The 26,431-nt window shown below is 37.8% G+C and overlaps 2 protein-coding genes across 4 annotated transcripts; both read left to right on the forward strand.

Annotated features, from left to right (window-relative positions):
• Window positions 1–1,152: 1,152 nt before the first annotated feature.
• Window positions 1,153–16,096, forward strand: LOC145499531 (uncharacterized). Of its 3 annotated transcripts, none has more exons than XM_081479047.1 (12): window positions 1,153–1,676; window positions 3,857–4,204; window positions 4,879–5,622; window positions 5,987–6,023; window positions 7,053–7,146; window positions 10,942–11,037; window positions 11,771–11,820; window positions 13,010–13,147; window positions 13,865–13,979; window positions 14,349–14,415; window positions 14,558–14,637; window positions 15,264–16,096. In XM_081479047.1, exons 1-12 carry the CDS (start codon window positions 1,511–1,513, stop codon window positions 15,273–15,275), a joined length of 1,947 nt encoding a protein of 648 aa, XP_081335173.1. In that variant the 5' UTR covers window positions 1,153–1,510; the 3' UTR covers window positions 15,276–16,096. The 3 variants fall into 3 exon arrangements, with proteins under 3 accessions (XP_081335173.1, XP_081335175.1, XP_081335174.1); XM_081479049.1 differs by having other exon boundaries at window positions 4,888–5,622; XM_081479048.1 differs by having other exon boundaries at window positions 4,882–5,622; window positions 15,264–16,095.
• Window positions 16,097–18,088: 1,992 nt separating this feature from the next.
• Window positions 18,089–26,401, forward strand: LOC145499534 (protein phosphatase inhibitor 2-like). Its single transcript, XM_081479052.1, has 5 exons — window positions 18,089–18,193; window positions 20,459–20,665; window positions 21,676–21,767; window positions 22,930–23,105; window positions 24,251–26,401. Exons 1-5 carry the CDS (start codon window positions 18,129–18,131, stop codon window positions 24,263–24,265), a joined length of 555 nt encoding a protein of 184 aa, XP_081335178.1. The 5' UTR covers window positions 18,089–18,128; the 3' UTR covers window positions 24,266–26,401.
• Window positions 26,402–26,431: the final 30 nt, after the last annotated feature.

Below are 26,431 nucleotides of genomic sequence, written 5' to 3' on the forward strand. Positions count from 1 at the left end.
GCCTTTGTGCAAATATTCAATACTGTCGAAAGACACGTGCACTTGCAACTTGCCGTCTGTCAATCAATTGTCAAGAACAAATGAATGACGTGAACAGAAGAGTTTTTATGGCTTTTTTACAAATGAATTGGTAAAAAATGAATCATTTTCGGCTCATACTTACCGTATTTGCGTATTATTCGAAGCAAAATGGTTGGTAAAAAATATGACTCCTATGTCCAAGAGTATCAATCGTCAGTCTGTCACGTACATTTTGCAGCTTTCACCGAAGCTCAGCAAAATGACAAACGTCATTTTTGGCTTTGGAAGGAAAAATTAAATACCCTGCTTCAAAAGAAGGTGTTAATCTTTCCCAAAGAATAAAGCTGATATAGACGCAGGATATATAGAGCATTGCATACCTCGCTGATTGCCACTAGTCATGCATGACGATAGACGTGCAGCATTGTACACGTGCGAGAGGAACAAAAGTAGCAATTGTAATCACTAATTGCATCACAAAAGTACAAAAGAGTCTTTAATTTTCTGAAGAACATTGTTTTCGCCTATCATTTCGATATATTGATAAAATTAACGGGTTTCATATGACACATCATCTGGAAATCTGAAGACTTTACAGAAGCTAGCGACTGCAAAATCTACCTCTTTTCTTAGGGATATACTTCAAAGTATTAAAAAAAATTATTTCTATACAAAACATTATGCTCAAGCAATCAACAACGTGTATCAAGCAGAGACATTGTTTTTGACCCTGTTTGTGTGTTCGTTCGTTCGCGCGTTCCATAGCACGTCTTCCTTTCAAACTGGATTATTTTTCTACAATCAATTTTACTGAAACTTCTTATTCCAGAGGGTTATAGCCAGTAGAAAACCTCCGAAGTTCTGATGCATTAGTCAACCAATCATTTAGCAGATTCCTTGTAACGATAGCAGCTAGCAGGATTTTTCTTTTGACAAATAAATAAAGTTGTTCATTAGTCACGTTGGTTGATTGATTGAATGTATGATTATGGTGAGATGCACGAGCTCAAAAAGCATCCCCCAAAACTACTTTCTAGATAGCCTCTACGGGCAGGGAGATAAAAGGTTGACTACTAACTTACACCGCCGTTGTCGAGAGGTTAACTCGGGATCGAGTCAAACTACCAACGTTACAACAAATCAAACTTAGGCCGGGAATCTAGGGAAGGATGACATGTATTCAACTCGAAAGTTTTAAATTCAAAATGGACGTCGTTCGGGTTATCCAGGACCAAGGTTATTTCGTTAATGGTATATCTCCCTACGGTGAAAAAAAAAAATGAGCGCCACGCCCAAACATTTAGGTCCCGTTTCAATCTCGAGCCCAGAGTTTCTCCGGCTCCGCCATTTTAAAAAGTAGAGAAGACCCTGGGGATGAGGTTAGCGTGCTTGGTAGCCAAGCTTCTCCTGCAATGGCGGGTAATGTGCACTGAAATGACTGTATAGCACACAAACGTGAGTTTAAGAGTCCTTAATCTCAAAGATAAATATGTTTGGCCAGCCAAACCAGCAACAACCTTCTGGTAGTTTATTTGGAACCACATCCCAGCTTGGTCAGACTACTGGGGGCTTCACATTTGGCAGCACTAGCACATCAAGTGCTCCTTCAGTCGGATCAGGGTTCAGCTTTCCAGCACCGACACAGCAACCAGCAGGTAAAATTTACTGAGACGATCACAAGTAGCGTAGCTTAAAAAATACGTGTCCGATCGCTGTTATGTCAAACGAAAACACGTTATCCTAATGGTTTGAATCCTAATTTCTAATAGGCCTTAGCACGGTTTTCGCAGGACGTAACCAATGGATGAAATCAATGATCGATGACAATCGATGACAATCGATCGATTGATATTGATAATTGATGAGCAATAGATCGTCCTGGTTGATCTGATCATCGATTGTCATTGATTTTCATTGATTGGCATTGATTTTCATCAATTATCAATTTCAGTCGATTAATTGGCATCAATGGCCATCAATTGTTGACAGATCCTATTTTCAATCACGATTTCTAAACGGCACAGTCTCTTAATGTATTTTAATTATTAAAACAATAACAGGGTCTAGGACATTGACAGAAGATCAACTTAACTGAATAAAGTCAACATAACTATTCAGCTGACGAGACAGTGCAGTAAACCATTTCATCAGGAAAAAAAATTTAAGCCCAGTCGATGGCAATCAATGATTCATGAAGACTGTTGTGTGATTATCAATTGGTCATCAATTGGCTGATACCAATCGATGCCAATTAACTAACCTGTATCGATTGCTTTTCTGATCATCAATTTTCATTGATTGGGTATGTCCTGTTTTCAATGCCATCTTGACTGGTAGGCAAAGTGGTCAGAAATTACGATGGTTGTATGGGAATCTGATGGCAAATAACTTTTTTAAATATTGAATTTTACACAATTTGTTAATCGCAGTGTTAAAATACTAGGGAGAAGATTGTATTCACCAAGTTTGAAGGATGTAGCTTGGCTAGAAGACGTTCTGTTAATTTTTCTAAATTTCCATACATTTGTCTGTAAATTTGGCTGGGTAGATACAGTTCGCAGGAAAAATGTATGGGAAATTATAAAGCATCTTCTAGTCCAGCTACATCCTTCAAATTTGGTGAATACAATCTGCTACCTAGTATGGTCAAGTTGCGATTCATAAGTTGTGCAAAATCATTATTTTAAGTTTTAATCATTATTTAAGTTCTTTGCCATCTGATTCCCATACAAACACTGTAATTTCTGACTGCTTTGCCTATCCAGCAAGATGGTGTCAAAAACCATGAGTAGGGTTATTCTTTGTTACCGAAGAAAAAGGAATTAACTAGGTAGCATACATGATGAGGTGGATTTGAAAGTATTGAAGTCTCACCCATACATTGTTACTGCTTGTGAATATGATATCATTCTTCTATTGAAAATACCATCAATCACCTGAAGTAATAACCTCTTGCTAACCAAGCACAAGGGCTCTAGCCTACAGGGGAATGTTGCCCTGAGGTCATGGCAGTACGGGCTGACAGGTCAAGGTCTATATAAAAACAACCAAGGGCAAATATTCCCAGGTATGGCTCTAGCAAGCTACGTTAGTAAGCAGTTTAGTGTAAAGTTCCCAGGCCATGCTGCAAATGTTGAATTTGGTGCCTTTAGAAAACAAAAAAAATTGGCTTTTGGAAGTGGCCATACCGTGATATCATGACCAAGAACGAACCAATCAGAATGACAGTTGAGATTTACCTTGAGACTATCCTGCCATGTAAAAAGAAAAATTATCATTCAATGTAATTTTTTCTTCCTTTTCATTGGCCAAGAACCCACCACGTGACCTGCAAATAACTGCCTATAAATAATGGTCTGCTAATGCGTAAAAGCAAATAATATTCTGCTCATGGGTAATTTTTTACCACTCTCAACTGAAAAATGGCAAATCGCTTCCCTAAATATGAAAAAAAAAAACTTGGTTATCGAATGATAAAACAATATTGAACTTCGTTATCACAAAATATCATGATTTGTTAGTGTATTGCAGATCAGTTAATTGCCTCAGCCTTCGGCTTTGGCAAATAGTTTATCTGCTTGCTACTGACAAATCAAGTTATTTTGCTCAACCTCATCTAATAATTATTGATTACTATGACTGTATTTTACTTGTAGCAATTTATTTAATTATTTATGCACTTTAAACAGCATTTTCGAGCACCAAATCTTGAGCCATGTACACGTATGAACACTCTGTGTGATTTGATGTCTGATCCTTACTCTGTGAGGAATTATATAGTCAATATATGGATTTACCTGATGTAGAGTTTAATCCTTTTGTTGTTTGTCTATAGGTTTTTCATTTGGTTCTTCTGGGACAACATCTGCAGCAGCACCTGGCAGCATAGGGGGCATACCTTTTGGTACAACACCTGGAAGCACAGGGGGATTAACCCAACCTGCCAGCACAGGAGGTTTAAATCTAGGTGCAAAACCTGCCACTCAAGCAGGGGGATTCACTTTTGGTTCAGCAACACCTAGCAGTGGCTTTCAGTTTGGCAAACCAGCAGGATCTGCAACATCCACTCCACAAACTGGAGGGTTTGCATTTGGTTCTGTCACCTCAAGTGGGGTTTCTTTTGGTGCCCCAGCAACGCCATCCTCTCAAGCAGCCAGTAGTGGCTTGAAATTAGGAGGCGCTGGTAAGTTGTCCACATCATATTCATGTAAATTCTTTCTACAGAATCAAAGTGAGATCTCTAGTCAGAGGACACACTTTGGTCGTGGTGTCTGCTCAATAGAGGTTTGTTACTTAAGATTGCAGGTTACTTGAAAATAGAGTTTGTGTTTATGAACAAATCATGCATATATACCCATAAAACATTCATAGGATGCTGAAGCATAGGGCCCATCACGTCCTTAGGATACACGGAATTAAGCTTAAGTTAAACTCAAATAAAAAAAAAAGTAACAGAAGAAAATATGAAAGAAAAGATAGGTTACTAAATTGTGCAAAAACAGTCTAACCCTGAAGGCCTTGGTTTTAATCCAAGAAAACCAAAGTGAGTAAGTGAAGGTGCTGGCTGATAAAATTGAATAAACATGCAAAGGATTCAACATGATGGCCTCATTAGATTTGTACCAGAGTTTCTCTCTCTCTGTCGTGTGAGTCCTTCAGATGAAACATGGGTCCAGACAGGGCTTATTATCTCAGACAGTCAATTTATGAAGATCGTTAGTGAAGATTTGACTGTTCTGGACATTAACCTTGATTTTAGCCAACTTGTCCAATGGTTTCATTGCCTGTGCTCTTAGACTAAGTATTTTATCAATGAAAGTGGATTCATAATTGCTTTAAATTTTGTTTTCATCTGAGGAGGATCAGGGCTTGCATTTGGCACCCCAGCACCCTCTGCAACTGCTGCCGCACCTGGAGGCATCTCACTGGCTAGTGCAACTACAAGTGCCACCTCTTCCCCATTCACAGGGGGGTTTACACTTGGTAAAACCTCTGCCGCCACTGGGACATCAAACACTGGGTTCACCTTGGGTGGGGGTTTGGCTCAACCCACAGGACTTTCAGGCTCTTTGTTCAGCACTCCAAATAGTCAAACAGGTGGATTAAGCTTAGGGTCTGCACCATCACAAGGGTTTACTCTTGGAACAGGCAAAACAACTGCACCTGCTACGGTGAATCCAACACCAGCATTTGCACCTGGCAGTGCAACGACAGCTGCTTCTTCAGCTTCATCAGGATTTGGGCCCAAAAGTGGCAGTGCAGGAGGAAACCCCAGCTCTGGGCTTACTGTGGGAGCCACTCCAGCAGTGGCTACAACAAGTGGACTGTCTCTTGGAGGTGGGCTCAAATTAGGTGGGACAGCAGCTACTCCAGCTAGTGCTGGATTCACACTTGGTATTCCAGCAGCAGCTGCTGGTTCAGCTACTCCTGTCACAGGCTCTTTGTCTGGGTTAGCGAAAACCACAGCAGCTACCGCCACCGCTAGTACAACCTCCACTGGCCTCACCCTTGGTACCACTGGCACAACTACAGCACCTGGGTTTTCTTTTCCTGCAGCTTCAACACAAACAACTACGTCACTATCAACTGCAACAACGACAGGTTGGTTCTCTTTGTTGAACTTTTAAAGGCCATATCTGACATAACCAAAGACCTTTTGGGTGTAATAAGCTTGCCCAGAGAAATACTCAACACATTAAGAGACAAGTGTGAAGGAAGCTTTGTTGCTAGTTGAACATTTGTTATTATATAGTTTTAACGTATGCTGTAAATTCATCACTAATTGAATTGTATTTGAACTAAGGGAAGTTTCTTTCAACTGTTGGCTGTTATTCTTTCTGTAGGTCTAGTGTTTACTTTTTATACCTTGCTCTCTATGAGTTTGTAAGAAAACTTGTGTATGTAGCAGAGTGGACAATTTGGTTTTTTCATTTTTCATCACACAACAAATTTTCTTTTCTTGCAGTTGCTGCAGGGCCTGGAACAATAGCAAGTGCAGCAAGGTGAAGATTAAAATTGTCTAGCATTAAATGTCTTTAACAACTGTATCATGCTGTATGGAAGATGGGTGCCTGGGCTATCCAGCGGCCTCCACTGTGACCAGCTGGCCTCTAGACAGTATAACAACCCAGCCATGAGCCCCCACGCAGTCTTCCAGGCACTTGTCACACTGAGTTAACAGTGGAGACAGGGAGGGGAGGGGGGAGCAGAAAGATGTTGATGAATAGACCAACTCAACTGTTCCAATGACCGCCACGGTGGAACATGCTAGTACAATGGCAAAGAGCACTGAGCATGCAGTACCATATGTATACCACTGCCTGGAAGCACTAGCTACTCTCTGTTGTTAACTTTGTTAAACTGCATTTAACAACATTTAAAAATGATACAAATGTAGAATGTAAGGTACTTTCATAAACACCTGTTTGTGGTTATGATTTGCAAATGCTCTGATTCACTTTTTCCAGCTGCTTTTGCTGTGATTTATCAGGCTATGCAACTGACCACAGTGTGTAATGAACTGTTCTTAGACTTATTGCCTTAGACTGGTTTCAGACAGTTTCCAGCAGCCAGTGGAAATTGCAAGCCCACAGACATATAGAAATTAACATTGTAACATCGCTGAACTGGTCTGATTGGTTCCCTTTAGTTAGTAGTCCGAATTTTGCAATATGGATCATGAAGATGGACCACTCATGAATTAATTTTGGCAAATTGCCTTTTCGATTCATTGCATGAAAATAAACAGTTTTTTGTTTAGAAGATGAAGTATTTTTGCCTTCATATCAGCAGATTAACAAGAACCATGACAAAAAGTACCTTATTGAACTAGCTTTTTAGGTCCTTATTGAAAAATGTTTATCTGGTTCTCCTTTTTTTGTAAGTTTATAGACATAGCCTGTGGCTTGGCCTGTAAACCTGCAAAAAAAACAGAAATTGTCCATTATTTCTTCAATACTAACTTCGCTGTAGTTCAATAACACACATATATGATAATTATACTCTTGGCTTTACTTTACATTTCTGAACAGTGTACCCAGTACTGCAGCAGCAGCAGCAGCAGCAACAGCTACAAGTAATGTACCACAATTGACCTACAAACAGCTTGAAGAGCACATCAACAAGGTAATACATTGATGAGGTTCTTTAAAAGTACTGTGTTACATTTGCAGGCATGGTGTACATGAGGTAAACAATTTTCTTCAGTTACAAGTTGATATAGGTGAATTAACTCCATCAGTAGGTGAAAGGTTGAGTCTATGTTTGACCAAAGTCTCCCACACTGTTACCAGAGCTTATCCTAGTCTCTGTAGAACGAAGTGACTAGTTCTGTAGGATTTCTATCACCTGGCCGTGGATGGGTGTCTAGTCCATTGCAGTGTTACCCCTCAGGGTTAAATTTATTTGACTGGTACCTTTTCATACACCTGGGTGGAGAGAGGGATTATAAGAGAAAAATATCTTGACAAGAACGCAATGTAGTTACCTGGCAAAGGGTTATTTAGGGCACAGGGGTTTCCTTAGGTAATTTGCTGAAGGTAATAAATTTAAAGGTAACCCCCATGGAACATTTGGAAAGTGTTCACCATTTTACAATCTCTCAATATTTAACTTTAATATTTTAACTTTTATTTATTATAGTTAGGAATTTTTAGGAATTTCTAAATCATTGTTACTATATATTGGAAAAAAATAGGAGATCTTAACACGAGTGGCCCTTTTCCAACTGGCACCTTACTGGTTTCGTGGGATGTGGTTTCAATGTTCCCCAACATCGATAACAAACTTGGTCTTACTGCAGTTAGGAAAGCTTTGAATGCTAGGGAAAACAAAATTCTGTCTACATCTTGCATATTAGAAGCCGTAAAAATCTGTTTGAAAAGCAACCATTCTGTTTTTAAGGAGAATTTCTTTCTTCAGATTCATGGCACGGCCATGGGTCCAAAAAATGCATGTAGTTATGCCGATCTAGCCATGGGTGAAATTGATCTTAAAGCTAAGTTTTCTGGTCCGATAAAGCTGTCCTTGTGGTGGCGTTATCGTGACGATGTCTTTGATCTTTGGCAGCAAGGCCTTCCTGCCTTACATCAATTTACTGATTACATTAATTCTCTATACCCTACTATTAAATTCGAGTTAGTTTTTTCTGAACGTGAGCTTCACGTACTTGATCTTACTTTACATCTTGTGGATGGGTTTATTAGAACTGATGTTTATTCTAAACCTACAGATAGTCATTTATATCTTCCACCTTCTAGCTGCCATCCCAAGCATGTCTTCAAGGCTATTCCTTTTGGAGTAGCGACTAGATTGAAGAGAAATTGCTCTGAAGAAACTTTCCTTGCCGAGAGAACAGTTGAGTACAAGGGTTATCTTGTTAATCAGGGTTATCCCTCCAAATTAGTTGACGATCAATTCTCCAAAGCCTCCACCATTTCTAGGAATGATTTACTACGGCAACGCGGAAAACAATCGAAGAAATTATTTCCATTTGTTCTCACATTTAATCCTAATTTGCCTAATGTGAGTAGCATAATTAGAAAGCATTTGTTGATTTTGCAATCCAACCCTAAATTGAAAGAACTTTTCCCTCAAGGCTCTATCATACCATCTTTTCGTAGAACAAAAAACCTGAAAGAATTATTAGCACCATCTCGTTTTAAAACCGCCGATGAGGGACAAACAATTCAGCCAAACAATGGCTGCTTTAAATGTGAAAGAAATAGATGCGATCTCTGTCGAAATTTCTTTGTTGAATCTAAATCATTTCTAAGTTTTAAAACGGGCAGAAAATACACCATTCATTCAAGGCTTTCTTGTGATTCTAAAAACGTGATCTATTTAGTTTCCTGCAAGAAATGTCGTTTACAGTACATAGGATCAACTACCACCGATTTTCAGGTTAGGTTTCGTAACCACAAGTCTGCTATGCTCACAAACAAAACCACTTGTGAGGTAGCAGTACATTTCAATAAAATTCCACACTCCTTGGATGACTTTGAATTCCAATGCATTGATCAGGTGCAGGCCCCTAATGACTCAGATGAGATCGATAGGTTTTTAATTACGAAAGAGGCTTATTGGAGTGCTCAACTGTTCTCTTTGGCTCCCCATGGCTTAAATAAAAGAAAAGAATTTCACTCCAAAAACAGAATTTGTTATAATTAACTTTCTCTTGTGTAAATATGCGTTCGCGCCATAAGGCAGTTCAAAGGCCCTTCCTTGGATTTTGTCAGCTTTTTGGGTGTTAGGTATGCTCAAAGGCCCTGCCTGGGATCTTATTACAGCTTATTGTTTAAGGGCCCCTCCAGGGATTTTGTTGTTTGTCAACCCTTTAATGCTCCAAAGGCCTCGATTTGGGATTTTGTTATTAACCTTGTCCAGTGTAAACGTAGGTTTCTTCTGCTTCTTTTTTTTTTTTTTTTTCAACTGCTTATCCTTGCAAACTATTTTTCCTGTTATATTTACCGCATTGCAAGAGTCCGTTTTATCTATTCTAACTCTTTTAGTTTTTAGGTTGAATTTAACCTAGTTCTGCAATTATCACGCTCTATAATGTAATTTATGCACAGTATTGTATTCTTTTCGTTTGGTCTATTAATTATCACCCTGTATGACGCAATTTATAGTACAGCATTGTATTTCTCGTTTTGCATTTTCTTCCTGTATTGTATTAATCACGATGTATTAATAGCGCAATATTGTATTTTTCATTTCGTTACGTAATCTCCCACACTGTAACCGTATTTAAACTTAGTTTTCGTCCTTTTTCTCTTGTAACTGATGAAGGTCTAAGACCGAAACGTTTTTCTATTAAATTTTTAACTTTTTAACTTTTTTTACCGTCAGAAGTTGTCCGTCCTTGCTTTATCAAACGTTTTTAAATTCATTTTTGCGGTGAGGCTTGGACTGTGAATCTTCATTGATCCTCCTGACGCAGTGGCATTCTTTGTTGGCTTGAGGCATTTTATAACCGTTTTATATATATATATATATATATATATATATATATATATATATATATATATATATATATATATACAATTTTTTTTTGTAACTTTTTATTGTTAGTAACTTTTTACATATTGTAACTTTTTATTTTTCCTACTTTGTACTAAAGTTGCTTATTTTATAATCACTCATAGATTTTTAGCACAGAAGGCCACTAGTTTATCAGTCTATATTCTCATATGTCACCCTCTCTAAATAAAGCTGATTGATTGAAGTTGATTCAATTATTAATGTTTTAACACTCGAAGTATCACCCTCCCAACTTTAGAGTGGCCACTCATTTGCATAGTTGAAGATGAACAATTATTTGGCTAGTCAACTTATACAAGAACAAGCAAAAATTAATAATCTTTAGAAAATAGCCCAAAGAAAGCATGTGCACTTATTGGTTTACAATCATGTTTTTACAACTCATTTGACAATAGAAACACAGGACTAGCATGAGCTACTGACGTAATGATGGCATGAGCAAAGAGAATTTTCATTTTGATGATCAAAGTGAACAAGTTGTTTTCTTTTTTCGTCTCGGAATTTTTTAAAAGAAATAGAAAACACGTTCTCCATATTTCTATCAACTTTTTGAAACAATCATGGAAGTTTGTGAGAACTCGGAAAAGCTGTGAAAACACTCCCCTGTCAGCTTGTGTTTCCACAACATTTCTGGTTCTCCCAAACTTCGTGTTTCTTTAACTTGATATAAACACAGAAAATGTTTTATATTTCTTAAATGGACAACTTTTATCGGCTGACAGAGGAGAACATCTACCTGACCTTTCTGTGTCATATCTTAGTAACGTTGCTGCTATTCTCTACTATTTTGTTGAATTATTTTGTATGAAGCTAGCTACTTGGCTCAAGTCACTTTGGATGATGTTCTGTCATTCAAATGGAACATGTTCTCTGTTTTAGTGGGCTCAGGAGCTAGCGGACTATGAAAGGACCTTTCTGGATCAAGCAGCACAAGTGAATTCATGGGATAGGCTTCTTATGGAGAATGGAGAAAAGGTGCATATGATATAGTGTTAGAGTGACCCCTTATTTTCTCTCTTTCTCTTTTACTTCTTTTCGTCTCATTTTTTGACAACTACTTTTAATTTTATGTGGTGGTGTTTAAATTTGTATTGATTAGAAATTTTTTAAGTGGTTTGCGGTATATCTTTGCCCCTTGTTTGAAGTCATAATCTGAAACCAAGGAAAATAAAAGTCACTCTTACAGTGGTGTCCACTGTACCGTTGCTACTTGCGAAAGTTTTATTTTGGTATCTTCTTGATAACTTTTTGACAACTTTTTGCTGGCTTCTAAGTATTTGAACCGGCCAATTAGAACATGGGAGTTGTCTAGGGTAGAGAGAATAATAAATTGTCAAATTCACCATTTACTCTCATGGGAATTTCAAAAGGCTCAACCTGTGAATGTTTGAAACTGGTGGCAAGTTGATTAGAGATGGAAGCCATCAGAAGTTGTCTAAAAGTTGTCAACACTGTAAACCTGTAAACCAAAAGCAAACATCACAAAATTACTAGCAATAAATCTACTTCTAATGCCTAAACTAAGGTGAAATAATTTGATCCTTACACAGTTTTTTTTTTCCATCTGGTTATTGCTTTCAAATCAACTTAATCCTTAACCTGCTGGCAATGAACTAAAAGCCTTTAGCTTGTTTATTGTTCTGATATTGAAATTATATTTTCACAGTGCAATTTATCATGAATGAAATGTTTTTTTTTTATTTTGCAGATAACTGAATTAAATGCTGGTGTGGAGAATGTGAAAGCAGAACAAAAAAGGTCAAGAAATAATATCACTTATTATCATCAAATTTTAATATTTTTCTATTGAATGGATGTGTATTCAGATTACATACAGTGGTACCTTTATCCTTCAACAAATAGTGCTTTGTTGAACCAGCAAATTTTAAAAATCCAACCAAAATTACTTCTCAGAGTTACATGTAAACCTCAACTCAGAGTCTCAGCAATGAAGATTTTCTACTTTGGGGTCTTGTTGCTATTTCTCCTGTGAAGAATATGATTGAACACCTTTTTGACATGCATAAGGGATATTGAGTTGTTAGAGTGTTTGCTTTATGTATATCTGGGCTGCACGGTAATCTTTTTTTTTTTAAATAACTTATTTTTTGAACTGCCTGAGTGAATATTGCTGTAAAGAAGGTTTTCAAGATTGAGATTGGAATGCTTTTTGTGATTGACTTGGTGGAAGGTGGACCACATGACTTACAGTTTAACACCAAAAATAGAACAATTGTAAGCTTGCAAAACTGTTACAGTCATACCTCTTCTGATAGACATCTTCATAATATGTGCTCATCTATATCGGGGACAGTGTACTTACACTGTTAGCAGTACCAGAGAACCTATAATTCATGTATTCTCCATCTCTACCATCCCTGGTGTCCATTTTAAGTAGGTTCCATAATACTTAATGAGAACCAAATTAATTAGAATCAAAGATAAGCTACTATGGGATAAGATAACTGCTGATAGTACTCATCCCCTTCATGAACAGCTTCCACCCCAGAGATCAAGGAGCCTTAGGAAAAGGGCACACCCTTACATCCTGCCATGTGTCAGAGCTGAATGTCATAAATGCTGTTTTGTGAACAGATGCCTTTTAAATTTTATTTTATTATTATTCATACATTTGAAAATAGTTTGTAATTAGTTTATTATAGCAGTTATATGAAATTGTAAGTCCAGATGTACGACTCTGGACATGTTCCTTTTGGCATTTACTATTTATTAATAAAGAATTCGTAATCCATGTGGTAACTAATGTGGTATTTGCTCACTTGGTATGTAGGGGGATCATATTCTCTCGGTCCTTCACACTTAACACTCAGGTCATTAGAATGAGTGGAGTGGGGGACAGGGTGGGGGGAGGGGTGAAGTTGAAAAGTCCAAAACTTACATCTAGACCTTATAGTTTGTTAATAGAATTATCTAACTTTTTTCTTAGACTTGACCAGGAGTTGGACTTCATAATGGCGCAGCAACAAGAATTAGAGGAAATGCTGAAGCCGCTGGAAGAGGCTGTGAGCACTAGTAACTCAGGCAGCAGACAGCTTCAGCAGGCAGACAAAGAGAGAGACTTCACGTAAGTGATACATTATGCACTGTTTACTGACTGGCTAGTACTGGTTATATGGATCTGCCAGGTGAATGTAGCAAGGTCACTGTTGCAAAGTTTTTGCATAAAAACTGAGATAGACTATGATAAGTCCCTCTTTATGCTTAGTCCATCAAGCAAAGTGTGAAAAAAAGTACAAGAGGAAAACTGGCCTGGCAAAATTCGGTGGCAAGAGTGTGTCATCAGATTTCATGCAGTTGGACTTAGTGAAAGGGGGAGAGGGGATCAGCTTGTGGTCTGTAACTAAGAAAGGCAAAGATTACTTTGGCCATTTGTTTAAATGAGGCTGTCCAATTCTTTACTGATCCACTTTTTCAAAGTGTCTTGCCACAATACACAATGACTCCAACAACAGTGCTTAAGAGTTGGTCTGTTGGTTTGAGTTGAGTTTGAGCTCATGTTAAATGATTAAATGGTTTGAGCCCACGTTAAATGATTCTGGCGTTATCTCTGGTATTGATGGTGGTGAATACATTATCATATTAATACATTAACATTGCATTTAATATTACTACATATTAATAAATTACTGCGTACTAATACATTATTGCTGCTGAACAATCAAGGAGGGAGTGAGAAGTTTTAGAAAGACAATTCTTTAAACGAAACCGTCCAATTCTTTACTAATTCACTTTTTCACCATTAATTTTGAGTTGATCTTGAGTCGCTTTTTTAAACGCTCAGTTACAAGTTGGCAAAGGACATTGACGGACAGTTGAAGCAAATGGTTCAGGACCTCAAGACCATCATCGATCATCTTAACACCTCCAACACACAGCAGCAGGACACAGATGACCCAGTAAGTTCCACGTATAGTTTGTCAATAATACCCAAGCCCGTTTCCAGGGTCCTCGTCACTCATGGGGCAGGAAGATAGAGAGACCCTGGGAACAAGATTTGGATGATGTGTAAAACTATCCCTAGTCCTTCTCGGATTATGGCGTCGCCATTGCCGTCGCAGTTGCCATTGCCACCAAAATTCCAAGGTCTCCAATGTTTTTGAGGGTTGAACATTTGGTTCAGTAGTACAGAGCAATCTGTGTTTTCTGCCGGTCAGCAGATGTATAAAGAATAACCCACCCTTTGTTATATTGATGCATTCCACCATACTGGATGGATGGAGGGACTGTTACATTAAAGTGCTTATTGTTTTTGTTTTTGCCTATAGATTGCACAGATAGCAAAGATATTAAATGCACACATGAATTCGTTACAGTGGATTGATCAAAACTCAGGTTAGTTAGCTTTGAGAAACGACATGTCATCCTACCTCTACTATTTAATTTGGCCAAGAATAATTCAATGTGGCTTGTGTGATTTAAAGCCAGTCGACTTAAGTGCTAACTTTCTTGCAATACTTATTAAATTTCTTCTCAGGAATACTTCAAAGAAAAGTTGATGAGATTGCCCGACTGAGTGAGACGAGAAGAAAAGAACAGGAAAGAAATTTCAGACTGGTAGGTCCAACAATGGATTGTTAGAAAAATGCTTAATTTTTTTCCAAATTTATTGCATGACATTCATAAGTAATAGTAACTGGGCTAAGTGGAGCAAAATTACGAGCCCAATTACTCCTTGAATTGTGCTACAGGAAGTCCAATTACTACTAAATAGGCCATTTTACAGTTGTGTGCTCAGTGACCTGGCCCATGAAAGCCAGGCGGAAGGTGGCCTTGCTTCGATACAGACCTCTCTGCTTTTGTCGTGTAAATGTAACCAGTTAGCATTGGAACAACTTGATTAACACAACAAAAGCAGTGAGGTCTGGATCAAAACAAGGTCACCGCCATTCAGAGGCCAGGTCAATAAGCGGACAACTGTAAAATAGTCTGTTGTATCAATAACCAGTTCGAGATTAACAATTCTTTAAAAGTCAGTGATATTTTCCATACGTTTTGCAAAAAGCAGGGAACCACTAAGGAAGCCAGTAAAACGCACGTAATTGACGCGCCAATGACGTAGTTGTCCAGTTATAAGGAAAGTGAATACCTGTAATTATTAGGCCATATTCGTGTTCTTGGTATTGGAGTGGAACGAGCTTGCAACTGAGGCTAATATTGGGAGTTTTTTTTTTTTCTCACAGGCATTTGACTGAGAACACCATGTATGACGTAAAAACATTTGCTAGACCGGTGCCTTGTTCAGTAGAGCGGCAATATTTTGCTGGAGTTCAAACGAGTTATCTATATAAAACTAAGACGCATGTTGTAGGATAATATGTACTCAGTTTCTAAGAGAATAAACTCTCAAGTTTTGTACACTGACTCATTGTGGGCATTGGCTGAACGAAGGAGGGCTTCTGGAGATTTGGGTGACATTGCTAAGCATTTCTTGCGAGTGAAAAGTCAGTTTCCCAGCAAAATCCCCCTGGGGGTATGGTATCCTTGGGTGACAAATTTTTCCCTGTATTCTCAGATGTAAAAGGTTTTCCGATGATGTGCGCCCGGGGGGAGACGTCCATATGAAAAGGTCGGGGATGCTCGGTGAAAAATTTGAATTGAACCCCTAAAGGAAAACAATCTGGACGTGACCCCTAAAAGATATACACCAATTGTCCGCGAAAGGAGCCATGGGCTAGTAGACCGTACTCGACAGATCGGCGGAAATTGAGCCTGAAAACGGAAATGAGAGCGTTTCTTTAATTATCTGTTCGAGTGCACCCTAAAAGATACTTTGATAGCTTGAAACATTAGTGTTTCGTACTTAGCACCCTAAGTGAGACCAGGATCCTTGAATTTATATCCCTAAGCGAGACGGTGAGCATCCTCGACATTTGGGATTTTTCCCCTCCGGGGGGGATATGCGTTCTTCCACATCTCACTCCCGCGAGTATGAGCGTGAGAAACAGTTAAACTTCAACTGACAAACAGTTCTCTCGTGTTCTTGAAAATTTCAGGGTGCTTACAACTGAACAGAGCACTAATTTTTATTAGTAGAATTCTATTAGTATACTAATGCAAATGCTGTAATCTGATTGGCTGAGCTACTAGTATACTATCAGCCATTAGTATCACCCAACTAGTGGACTAATGCAAATCCTGCATTTTAATTGCTACGCTAGTAGAGGACTATTAGTAATAGTCCTCGAGTAGCGAAATTGGAGCAATCGAGCGTGACGCTATCTTTTGTTTTATTCCCAAACAAATATTTCTTCAACTTGCATTTGCTAACTTTATTATTGCCTTTTCTGTCCGACTAGTTGGGTGATACTAAAACAATTAGACCCTTCGCCCTCAAGGGCCACGGGTCAATAGCCCATTCGGCTTCGCCTCATGGGCTATTGACCCGTAGCCCGCAAGGGCTACGGGTCTAATTGTTCATTAGAGTGCAGCAGCGGTCGGTCGTCCACGAAATGCGACGTTTTTATCGCTTTTCCGAAGTTTTGGGAGAAAGTTTAGATGTAAATGGATAATTAAATTCCTGAGAAGACTAAAAGAAGGACATAGACGGATTCATGACTTTGTAAACTTGAAATTATTGAAAAACAGGTGTAAACAACCACAAATTTACCAAGGACAATTCAATACGTGCGATTTTGTTAAAGGATAAAGTTCAATAATGCGTCGAAAAATATTTGGAAACCATTATTTGCGTTAATATAAGTTAGAATTCTACTAAAACAATTAGATTATTCGCTCTCGATTTCTATGAGGCGATAGTCGATTCGGCCTCCGGCCTCATCATCACCTCATAGAAATCTCGAGCTCATAATCTAATTGTTAAATATAAATTATTTGCCATGGGATTCCCACGGTACCGGGTACTGTTATTTCTGACGCTGTTGCCTATAACCGCGTGTTGTCACGGAACGGCGTGTTAATTTTTAGATAAGTATTTAGTATTTAGTAATCAGTGTTTAGCGTAGGCGAATCGACTTGAAGGCGAAACGACTTGTGGGCGAAACGACCGGCCACCATTGACGGCGCCCTGTAGAAAAGCAATAATCCTCATCATTTTTGTCCGCAGAGAGAAGCATCTACAGTAAACGCGAGTTAACTAACGTGTTAACGGCCGATGAACATGTCAGTACATGGGCATCATCCTGCCACGCCACTTTATTTCGAGAAACAGGCGCAAGCAGTCTGATCAGCGACACTTTTCAGCAATTCATTTGGTGTGCACCAAAAGTGCACTTTGGTCGTGCACAATCCATAATCCTGGGTATTCACTAAGATATTTTCGCAATTTTCTAATGCCATCAAGCTCAATGAGGGAGATATATAAGTTAAAATATATCATTGACTCCCATTGACTGAGTTAGGCAGGGCCCGGGAAGGAGAAATGGTTCACTGTGACACCCCGTACAGGTGTTCTCCCTACTCGGTCCATGTTGCACGACATTCAGCTGAGATAACCCCCCGGGGGGAACTCGCATATGAAAAGGTCGGGGATACTCGTCGTCTCGCTTAGGGGCATAAATCAAGGATTCTGGTCTTATTTAGGGTGTACAGAGGAAACGCTTGGTAGTTCCCATAATTACAACTATTGAACCACCTGTAAAGAAGCCTCTGGAACAGGCTCCCTGATGGAGTGTGTAGCGGAGTAAATGCTGATTCGTTGATTCTAGTACAGCTAGGAGGGGGACCCCCATATGAGAAGGTCGGGAATGCTTGTCGGAAAATTTGAATTTTTATTTGTCCCCTGAAGAGGACCACTCTGGGCGAGGCTCGACCTCTAAAACGGAGTAGGCTCAGTTACAAGCCGCTGTTCAGAGCAACAGCCCGCGCTAGTAGGTCGGACTCGAGAGACCAGCGGAAATGGAGCCTAAAATCGAAAATAGGAGCGTTTTTTGATTATCCTTCTTCGAGTGCACCTAAAAGACTCTTTGACAGCTAAAATTTTCCGCGACCCGCACTCCCGCGGGTTATCTCCGATCCCGAGAATCAGATTATAGTCCGCGGCAAACTGGGTTGAAGTCACAAAGTTGTTAGTGGGAAAATTATTGAACATGGACGAAGAAACTAGCCAACCTAAACGAGGGATTCTGAGGAACAAGTCCGAAGATAAACACCAGTAAGTATCACTAGAAATTAAATATTTCATCTCGTGATATTTTTCCCAAAGAGAACGTTTCGTTTTTGCTTTGTGGACGAACTTTCCCATCGTCTAGCGATCTCGGGAGTTCCTGACCTAATGCACGCTCTTTTCCGAAAGTACGTGCTCTTGAGCAAAATCAATGATACAGATCATTTATTTCCCTCTTCGTCACCCTGAGACTTTCCGACATTCGAAGAATAACTGTTATTCGCTAAGAAATAATCATAAGCCATGATTTACGGCTCACGAGAAATGGTTTTCCCTCATTTACACCGTGGTGAACAGATATTGTGGCATGGTTCATGGAATATACACTCTGTCGATCTAAGGTTCTGGGAATAAAGAATATTCACTTTCTGTCCATTTTATTAGTCTTATAAGAAAGCAATTTTCTCAGAATGGCGTAAATGGTTACTTATTTTGGAATAAAACAGTGTCTGAGAAAGAAATCTGAGACACTACAAAGTGTCTAAGGTCTGAGAAAGAAATCTGCTAAACTTTCAATTTATACCTTGTAAGCGAGCGGCAAATAAGGTGGCAATTCCATTAGTTTAGGTGATAAATACCTCGATCGCATCCTTTGGATTGAATTATACCCTTGGAGTGGGTTGAAAATCGTAGAGAAATTTTATTCCATATGTCCATACAACCTATTAAAATTCTCTTTGGGAGCGGATAAGCTTACAAAATTACTGTAAAACACAAGCTTATGTTTTCGGTGTCATTAATTATAGGGTTGAATTTATGCTTACTTCCCCCACTGTTTTGTCGTCTGCAGGATGAATATTTAAGAAGTGTGAAGGGATAATTCTTAGTTCGAATATTTATGGGGTTGTTCTATTTTGTAAGTGGTAAAAGTATACCATAACATTTTAAGTCTTATCCAAAGATGTATCAATAACTATTTTGTCTTTTCATAAAAAACCGACCTTAGGGTTAATGGATAAGATAAGCTTTATACATCCTACAGGCACATGAAATAATATTGAGGTAAAAATTATGTCACATTCTTGGACTGATATGTGACTGAAAATTTTCTTTCACAGGAAAACATTTCACATTCTTGTGCAAATTGGTGTTGTCAATGAACACCGTAAGGAAAAAAAATATTGTTCAAGTAATGAATTTTTTATATTGTCCAATCTGACTTAATTGCTGGTGTGTGGCTTGGAGGCAAATAAACGTCCTAATTACATTGTGTAAGGTGTGATCTCGAGGGAAAATAACTCTGTTTTGTGAGAAAATCTCACTGGCAAAATATCATTTGGTTGAGTCTTTTTAGTCACAATAATATTTTAATTTTTAATTTTTATTTTATGTTCTGTTCCAATCCTGCTTTTTATTTCAGCATCAATAATTTGTTCTGCCTCAGATGGTTATCACGCTAATATTTTTTGTTTATACTTCTCTGGTAATTTTCTTTCTTGAAAAAATGGCTTTTTTAAATAATTTTCGTTTAAAAAAAAACCTTACTGCAATGTAGCTTGATTACTACCACAAGTTTCCTTATTTGATCTGCTAATTTCCTTGCGATCATCCTGTTATCATAAATACTACCGCATGTTGCAAATTAACTTTGACAGACTGACAAGCAAAGGTTTCGTTCCTTTGAGAAACATCTGCTGTGTACACTGACTCGGGTATCAAATAACTATAAAAGAAATTTCCATACTAGATAGAATCAAAGTCCTGAGATAGTTTAGGAGGTAATAAACCAAGCACTGAAAATTAAGTCTCCAATAAACTGCATGAGAGCGTGAAACAAGGATGAGAATGACTTCTTATTACCCGCCAGAACTGAACTTAATAACAATTGATTTTAGAATTGTATTTTGTCAGTGACATGATATTATTGTATTTTGTGGGCTCATATCTGGCACATGTCAAAATTAAAATCCACTAGTCAGAAGATATGGACTAAAACAGAAGGGAAGTTACCACAAACAGTTACTGACAGGCAAGATTGTTTGTGGGAATTTCTCATTAATCTGTATGCCAAAGTTTAATCCCCAGACAGGGTTTTTGTGCTATTTGGTGGCGATGTAGCTAAGAAAATAGTAAGCCGGCTTTTCTGGCCTTACCAGGTCCAAAGTTTACCCCAAGTCTTTGTTCTCATGTGAAATTTCAGCCAGATTTAAGCTCTTTGTCAGCTAGTAAATAAGCCAGTAACAGGCCCTGTAAGTGGCACCCCTGATTAGTTGTCGAGACTAAAATTCTGGAAATTAATGTTTTAAATTTCAGTTCAGGCATTCACTGGGATGAAATGAACATTTTGATGACACATCATCCCCCTGATAAAGACTATGGCCACATTAAGATCAATGAACCCCCAACACCGTACAACAAATGGAAAGATCCTGACGATGAAGGAGCTGAAGGGACTGTGGAGCCATTCTCTGATGACGAGGCTGATCCTGAAAAGTTAGATCCAGAAAACTTGCATGACAGGTAAATGTAAAAGAAAACTGGGAGCTTGTACATAGATGTCTTTGAACCTCAGACAGTTAAAGTGTAGTTATAACACTTTTTTTAAAAAAAATTTACTGCTTTTTTAATTCCGCAAACTTTTGAGTATAATTTTGTTTTTACTAGTTTGATGGAAAGAACACAAACAAAACCTTAACATTTATAAATGTTTAGTACAAGTTTTCTGCTCTTTAAATCTTAGCAGAGTTTAATTCTTTATGTCATTGCAGGAGGTTTTCCTTAAATATCAATAATGTCACAACTTGGTCACCTGACACTGAAAAATCTTTTAAATTAGTTTTTCATTGATTTGTGGCAATTTTTTTCAACGTGTTAAAACGTGCTTGTGTAAGACCAGCTGATATATGTACTTATTATCCAACTGCAGCAAACGCTGCCCAAAAAACAGTACAAATATACAGTGATATTGTACAGTTATTTGTACAGTAGAAAACCTGTTTGCTGTACAGGTCGGCGTGCACATGCAAAACTGTCACACTCTCCCTCTTTGATTGATAAATTTATTGACTACAGCAGTTGGTTAATAAATCTCTTATTAGATGTTTTGGTGTGTAGTATCGCTTTACACTTTTACTCATTGTTTTTATTTTGACTCGTCCTTCAGGGTCATCAAAATACAGCACAACTTGTAAAAATATACAGCAATACTACACACCAAAACATCTAATAAGATATATATATACACCATGGAAAATAATATTGTCTACACAATCTTGTGAAACTATTTAGGACATGGCTAATGTTTTCAGGGGGGCGCCTTTGGGATGAACTGGATCAGGATTACTGATTGAAGATCATTTGGATCATGGTGCATCAATAAATCCACTCTGGTCTAGGACTTATCAGTTCCTTTGATGCACTGGTCATAATTCGAGTGATCTTGGTTTACTGGCCCTGATCTGAGTCATCCCAAAGGAATGCATCCTAAGTAAACATTAGAAATATGTCAATCTATAATTTTGAATTACTAGGATTAAAGATGCTCCAAAAAGAGGTTCATGGGAAGAAAGTGCAGACAATGGCGATGATGATGTTGATGACGAGTTATCGGAGAGTCAGAAAGGTGGGTGAACTGACCAATCAGCAGTTTATGGTCCCAGGCTCAAATAAACGATTCTCTACACTGATCCATGGCAGGAAAACAATTTTGAAATGCAGTGGGCCAGCACAATTTCAGTTTTCAGTTGCCCTCACTAAAATATTACTTTCCAAATAGGCATGCAACATTCATGTCTTATCAACTACATCATTTACTAGGAACTATCTATAACCAGCAATAGACTATAACAGAGGATGAATGCAGCAAAGTAAACTAACCCCTTGTATTTATAGTATTACTAACAGGGCTACTGAGGCTAATTTCACTTGCCCACCAGACCACCAAATTTCCATTTTCACTTGCCCAAGAGCAAAATTTACTTTCCCTGGGCAGTTGAACCTGGGTTTTTTCCTGCCTTGTGATGACAAAATTTTAAAGATGAGGATTTGATGCTATATATCACTTTGTTAATAATGACATTTTACACCAATAGGATTACAAATTATAGATATATATATATTTATTTACTGTTTAGTTAGTAACTTTTCAAGGCAACAGGCCCAACGAACAGGCCGTAAAGTTGATTTGTTTGTAGCCCTCTGCAGGAGTTTCATTAAGGGATGGACACCAGGCCAATTAACTGGCTTTGGCACAGATTTTACCTTCTTGGTTTGACCATCTGGAGGAATGTTTTTGTTGTAAAAAAAGTTCAATTCAAGAAGTTTTGCCTGCCTGTGAAAAGCAATAATATTGCCAATGAAAATCTTAATGGAATCCCTGCCTTTGACTGCAGCTAGAAATAGTGGGCAAAATTTCATTTGCCATTAGAGTGTGATGTTTCAAATTTGAAAAGTGAAAATTGGCTTTAAATGACATAATCATTCAAAACAGCAAAATCTACAGAAGTTTGGTTGCATTTTCTGCATCTAGTTTACATATGAAAATGAGAACCCTGGGTTATGCTTTTTGCCCCCCACCCCCCCCCCCCTCCATAAAGGAAGTCTTAATGATGCAAATTTCAAGTTGGATTTAAAACTATTTGGACCTGGTAACCCAAGTGAGGAGTCACTTTCTTTTTTCTTTTTCTTATTCCCTGAAGCAAAATATTTAAGTTGATCAAAATATTTAAGTTTTTCCTTTACCCTTATTTATTCATCAGAATTTGTTGTTCTTATCTTGGTTTTAGAACTAAATAAAGAGTTCAAAGATAAGAGAAAGAAACATTACAACGAGTATTCCAAAGTTAAACTTGCAAGGAAACTTATAGAACAAGAGTTGAAAGATCTAGAAGATGAAGATGACTCTGTAGCAAACAACACTAAAGAAGGACCAAGCTCCTCGCAAGATGCTGCTGATACGCAGGTAATAAAAAGCATCTGTTGTAACAATCAAACCAGCTGGAGCTTTCCATGTGACAAATAGTGGTTCTGATTCTTTGAATTGGTCAAATTTTGAACGCTAAACTGACTAATTAATCTAATCATCATACTGAGACCTTTGTGGTGACTGATGTTGATCACTGAAATGCCCAATTACAGTCAAACCTCCTGTTAATGACCAACCAGAAATGTGAAGCCTGGGTGTTTGCCCCTGTGGAAATCCCATATGGAAAAGTTGGGGATTTTGGTTGTCTCGCTTAGGGGTGTAAATCACAGATTTTGGTCTCACTATAAGGGGGTTCAGGACAAAACGACACTGTTTAGCTGTCAAAGTATATTTTAGAGTGAACTTGAAGAAATACTGTCATTTCCATTTTAAGTGGTATCTCTTAAGGGTCAAAAAAGCTCAAGCCATGCCTAGATTGGTCTCCTTTAGGGGCTTAATAATAAAAATTTCCCAACAAGCTTCCACGACCTTTTCATATGGGAGTGCCTTCCCTCCCCCCCTGGGGGTGGTTGTGTGTAAGTCATAGCCTGTGACAGTGAGCCATACATATATAGATCAATCTATGAACACATCCAAGCACACTTCTACGATAACTGTAGAAATTCTTGTGTGCTTATTGGCTAATTTTCATTGTCAATATGCGGACTGACACATGAATTCATAATTTATGTGATGTATCAACAAGCAAGAGTGGACAATTTGTTATTGTGAAAAACAAGATGACATCAGTTTTTCATGTGTCTGTCCTGTTATTGACAATGAATTTTGAATTTTGTCATAACATTGTCAAAGTACTCTGTGGATCCACAGCTACTTTGACAATGTTATGATGACATTCATGATCAATAACAGGACATATGCATGAAAAATTGGTGTCAATTTGTAAATTTTGATTGTTCAATGAGATTAACCTTTGAAGTTACCTATGAAGTTGAAGTTGAGTCATTCAGTATTTCATCCTTTTGATTTTCATTTTAGCAGTGGAGCTTCTAAACACTGATTTTGCCATGTATTTCCCCAGATGTCTTAATTATTTTCTTTTTAGTGTAAATTTTCTCTAAAATAGCAGCATTTTACCAGATGTTCAATGCCCTTTTCATTCTTTTTTGTTCCCTTTTCAGATGGATGAGACATAAGGAAGGCTAATAAGTGAATACACGTCGTGTTTTTATTGTAATAAATTGCTAAAACAATGTTGTTTGGTCAGATACTGTACACTGGAGAAGAAATTAACAGCAGATTGTAAACAAATGTACATAAAAGTGTATTGACATAGCAGATTATATCAAGAAAGAGTACCTCTAGCAAACAGCTTATATAGCACAATGCAAAACACTGATTCCACTCAAATTAAAAGTTAGAGCGACAACAAACCTTGAAACAGTTATTTGTAAACTAATGAACTCTGTCAAGTATATAATATATGCTTACAATCAGTGGAACACAGTCATGTTTCTATCCAAATAATTAACCTTGAATTCACTCAGATAGCACGAACAGACAAATTCAGTTTAAGGGAATTCAGTCTTGCTTGTGCTCACCCTCAACAGGAACTCAGTGTATTCTGCTGCTGTTTAATGTAGCATGGTCGCATTGTTTCAAATGATAGCATAATGATGATTTTACAGCTAGCTAGTAGATGTTCACTTTGAAATCACTTTGAAATGCAAAATAACTATAAAGAATAAAAACCTCAGTTTATACACCTCAGGATTGTGTGGGTCTGCCAATTGGGGGAGTGAAATTTATGTTACAACAGACTGCTGTACATGATCTTTACTGGATCAGTCTTTAGACAGTGTTGAAATGGAGTTTTCTTCCTCCTCTAGGGAACACCTGTAGTCATGACAACTTTTGAGGAATACATTTGAGTAACAGCTGGTTTTTTCTACTCTGTTAAATTTTAAAGGCAGCCTTGATGTGTTTATGAAAGCTAAGAGCAAGATTCAGTGATCTTTTGAAAGTGATCAAGATAAGGGACAATGTGCTCTTGAAAATAAGAGAAAACATGCCCATTATGACCAAGCTCAATCACTATGTTAATGTTACTTTCTGTTGTGTTCTTGGACAAGATGGTGGGCTTTATTCATACAGTGCTTCCCTATACTCAGGGCAGGGGTGAGGAGGACTCAAACAATGACTTGTTAGGGAAACCTGATCAAATGCCGGGAGGGGGGAACTTATAATAATAATATCGGTTATAATGATAATAATAATAATGATAATAATAATGATAATGATAATGATAATGATACTAATGATATTAATAATAATAATAATAATAATAAGTAACCTATATTATGCAGATATCAATTTAACATTTTCAGCTGCGCATCACAATGTTTAAGAAAATATAACTACTTATAGACTCTAATACAAGTTCTTGTTAAAATTAACAACGATTTTGATATACACTAATAAAATTATAAAATAACAGAAAAAAATTAACTAAGAAATGCCTTCTGAAACAGATGGGCTTTAATTAAGAGACTTTTTAAAACTATTTACAGATCTTTACATAGAAGATATTTCTAATAAAAAGGGGAAGATTATTCCATAATTTGGGGGCAGCCATATAAGAAGATGCATGTTGGAAAGTTTACAAGTATACCATTATTTGAACTTAAACTATATCTTCCATTAGTGTCTTTAACAGATATAAGTTCGGAAATGTATGGCGGATATGCAATAGCCAGCATTATAATATAGATAGGACCCTGCACGTGCTCTGATTGGTTAAAAACCCATGTTTTATCAGAGTATAAAACATAGAAAAAGTGTGTTTTATTGTTTTTCGCCATATTACCTCTGTGCCACAAAGCAAATGAAGAAGCCTAAGCCGTGTACTACTCGAGAAATGTAGAAAACACTCGCCTGCGGCTCTTGTTTTCTACATTTCCGTCGTGTTCTCAAATGCCCGTCATGTTTTATCACAGTGTAATACATGGCTTAGGTTTCTTTATTTGTTAATTAATATCCAAATGGGTAGTAGCTCGCTTAGGGGTGTTAATCACAGATCTTGGTCTCACTAAGGGTGCTATCTCTGCTTTTTGAACTACAGACTACCGGTAATGGTTATCTGAAATTACAGTTGGCCAAGCAATATTATGAAGCAGATTTTGTCTCCACAGTGACAGTGGACATCTGTTTAAGTCTGCTCATGCACTCCTGACCTTGAGGGATAAAGAAAGCACCCACTCTCACCCTCAGAATAGTATTGTGTTCTCCCCTAATTATGTAAGACGTACGGCGACCCCGCGATCGAACGTGACGATTTACAGCCCATTTAACATAGTCACATT

The sequence above is a fragment of the Orbicella franksi genome, chromosome 10 (assembly GCF_964199315.1).
Source record: "Orbicella franksi chromosome 10, jaOrbFran1.1, whole genome shotgun sequence".
Lineage (NCBI taxonomy): Eukaryota > Metazoa > Cnidaria > Anthozoa > Scleractinia > Merulinidae > Orbicella > Orbicella franksi.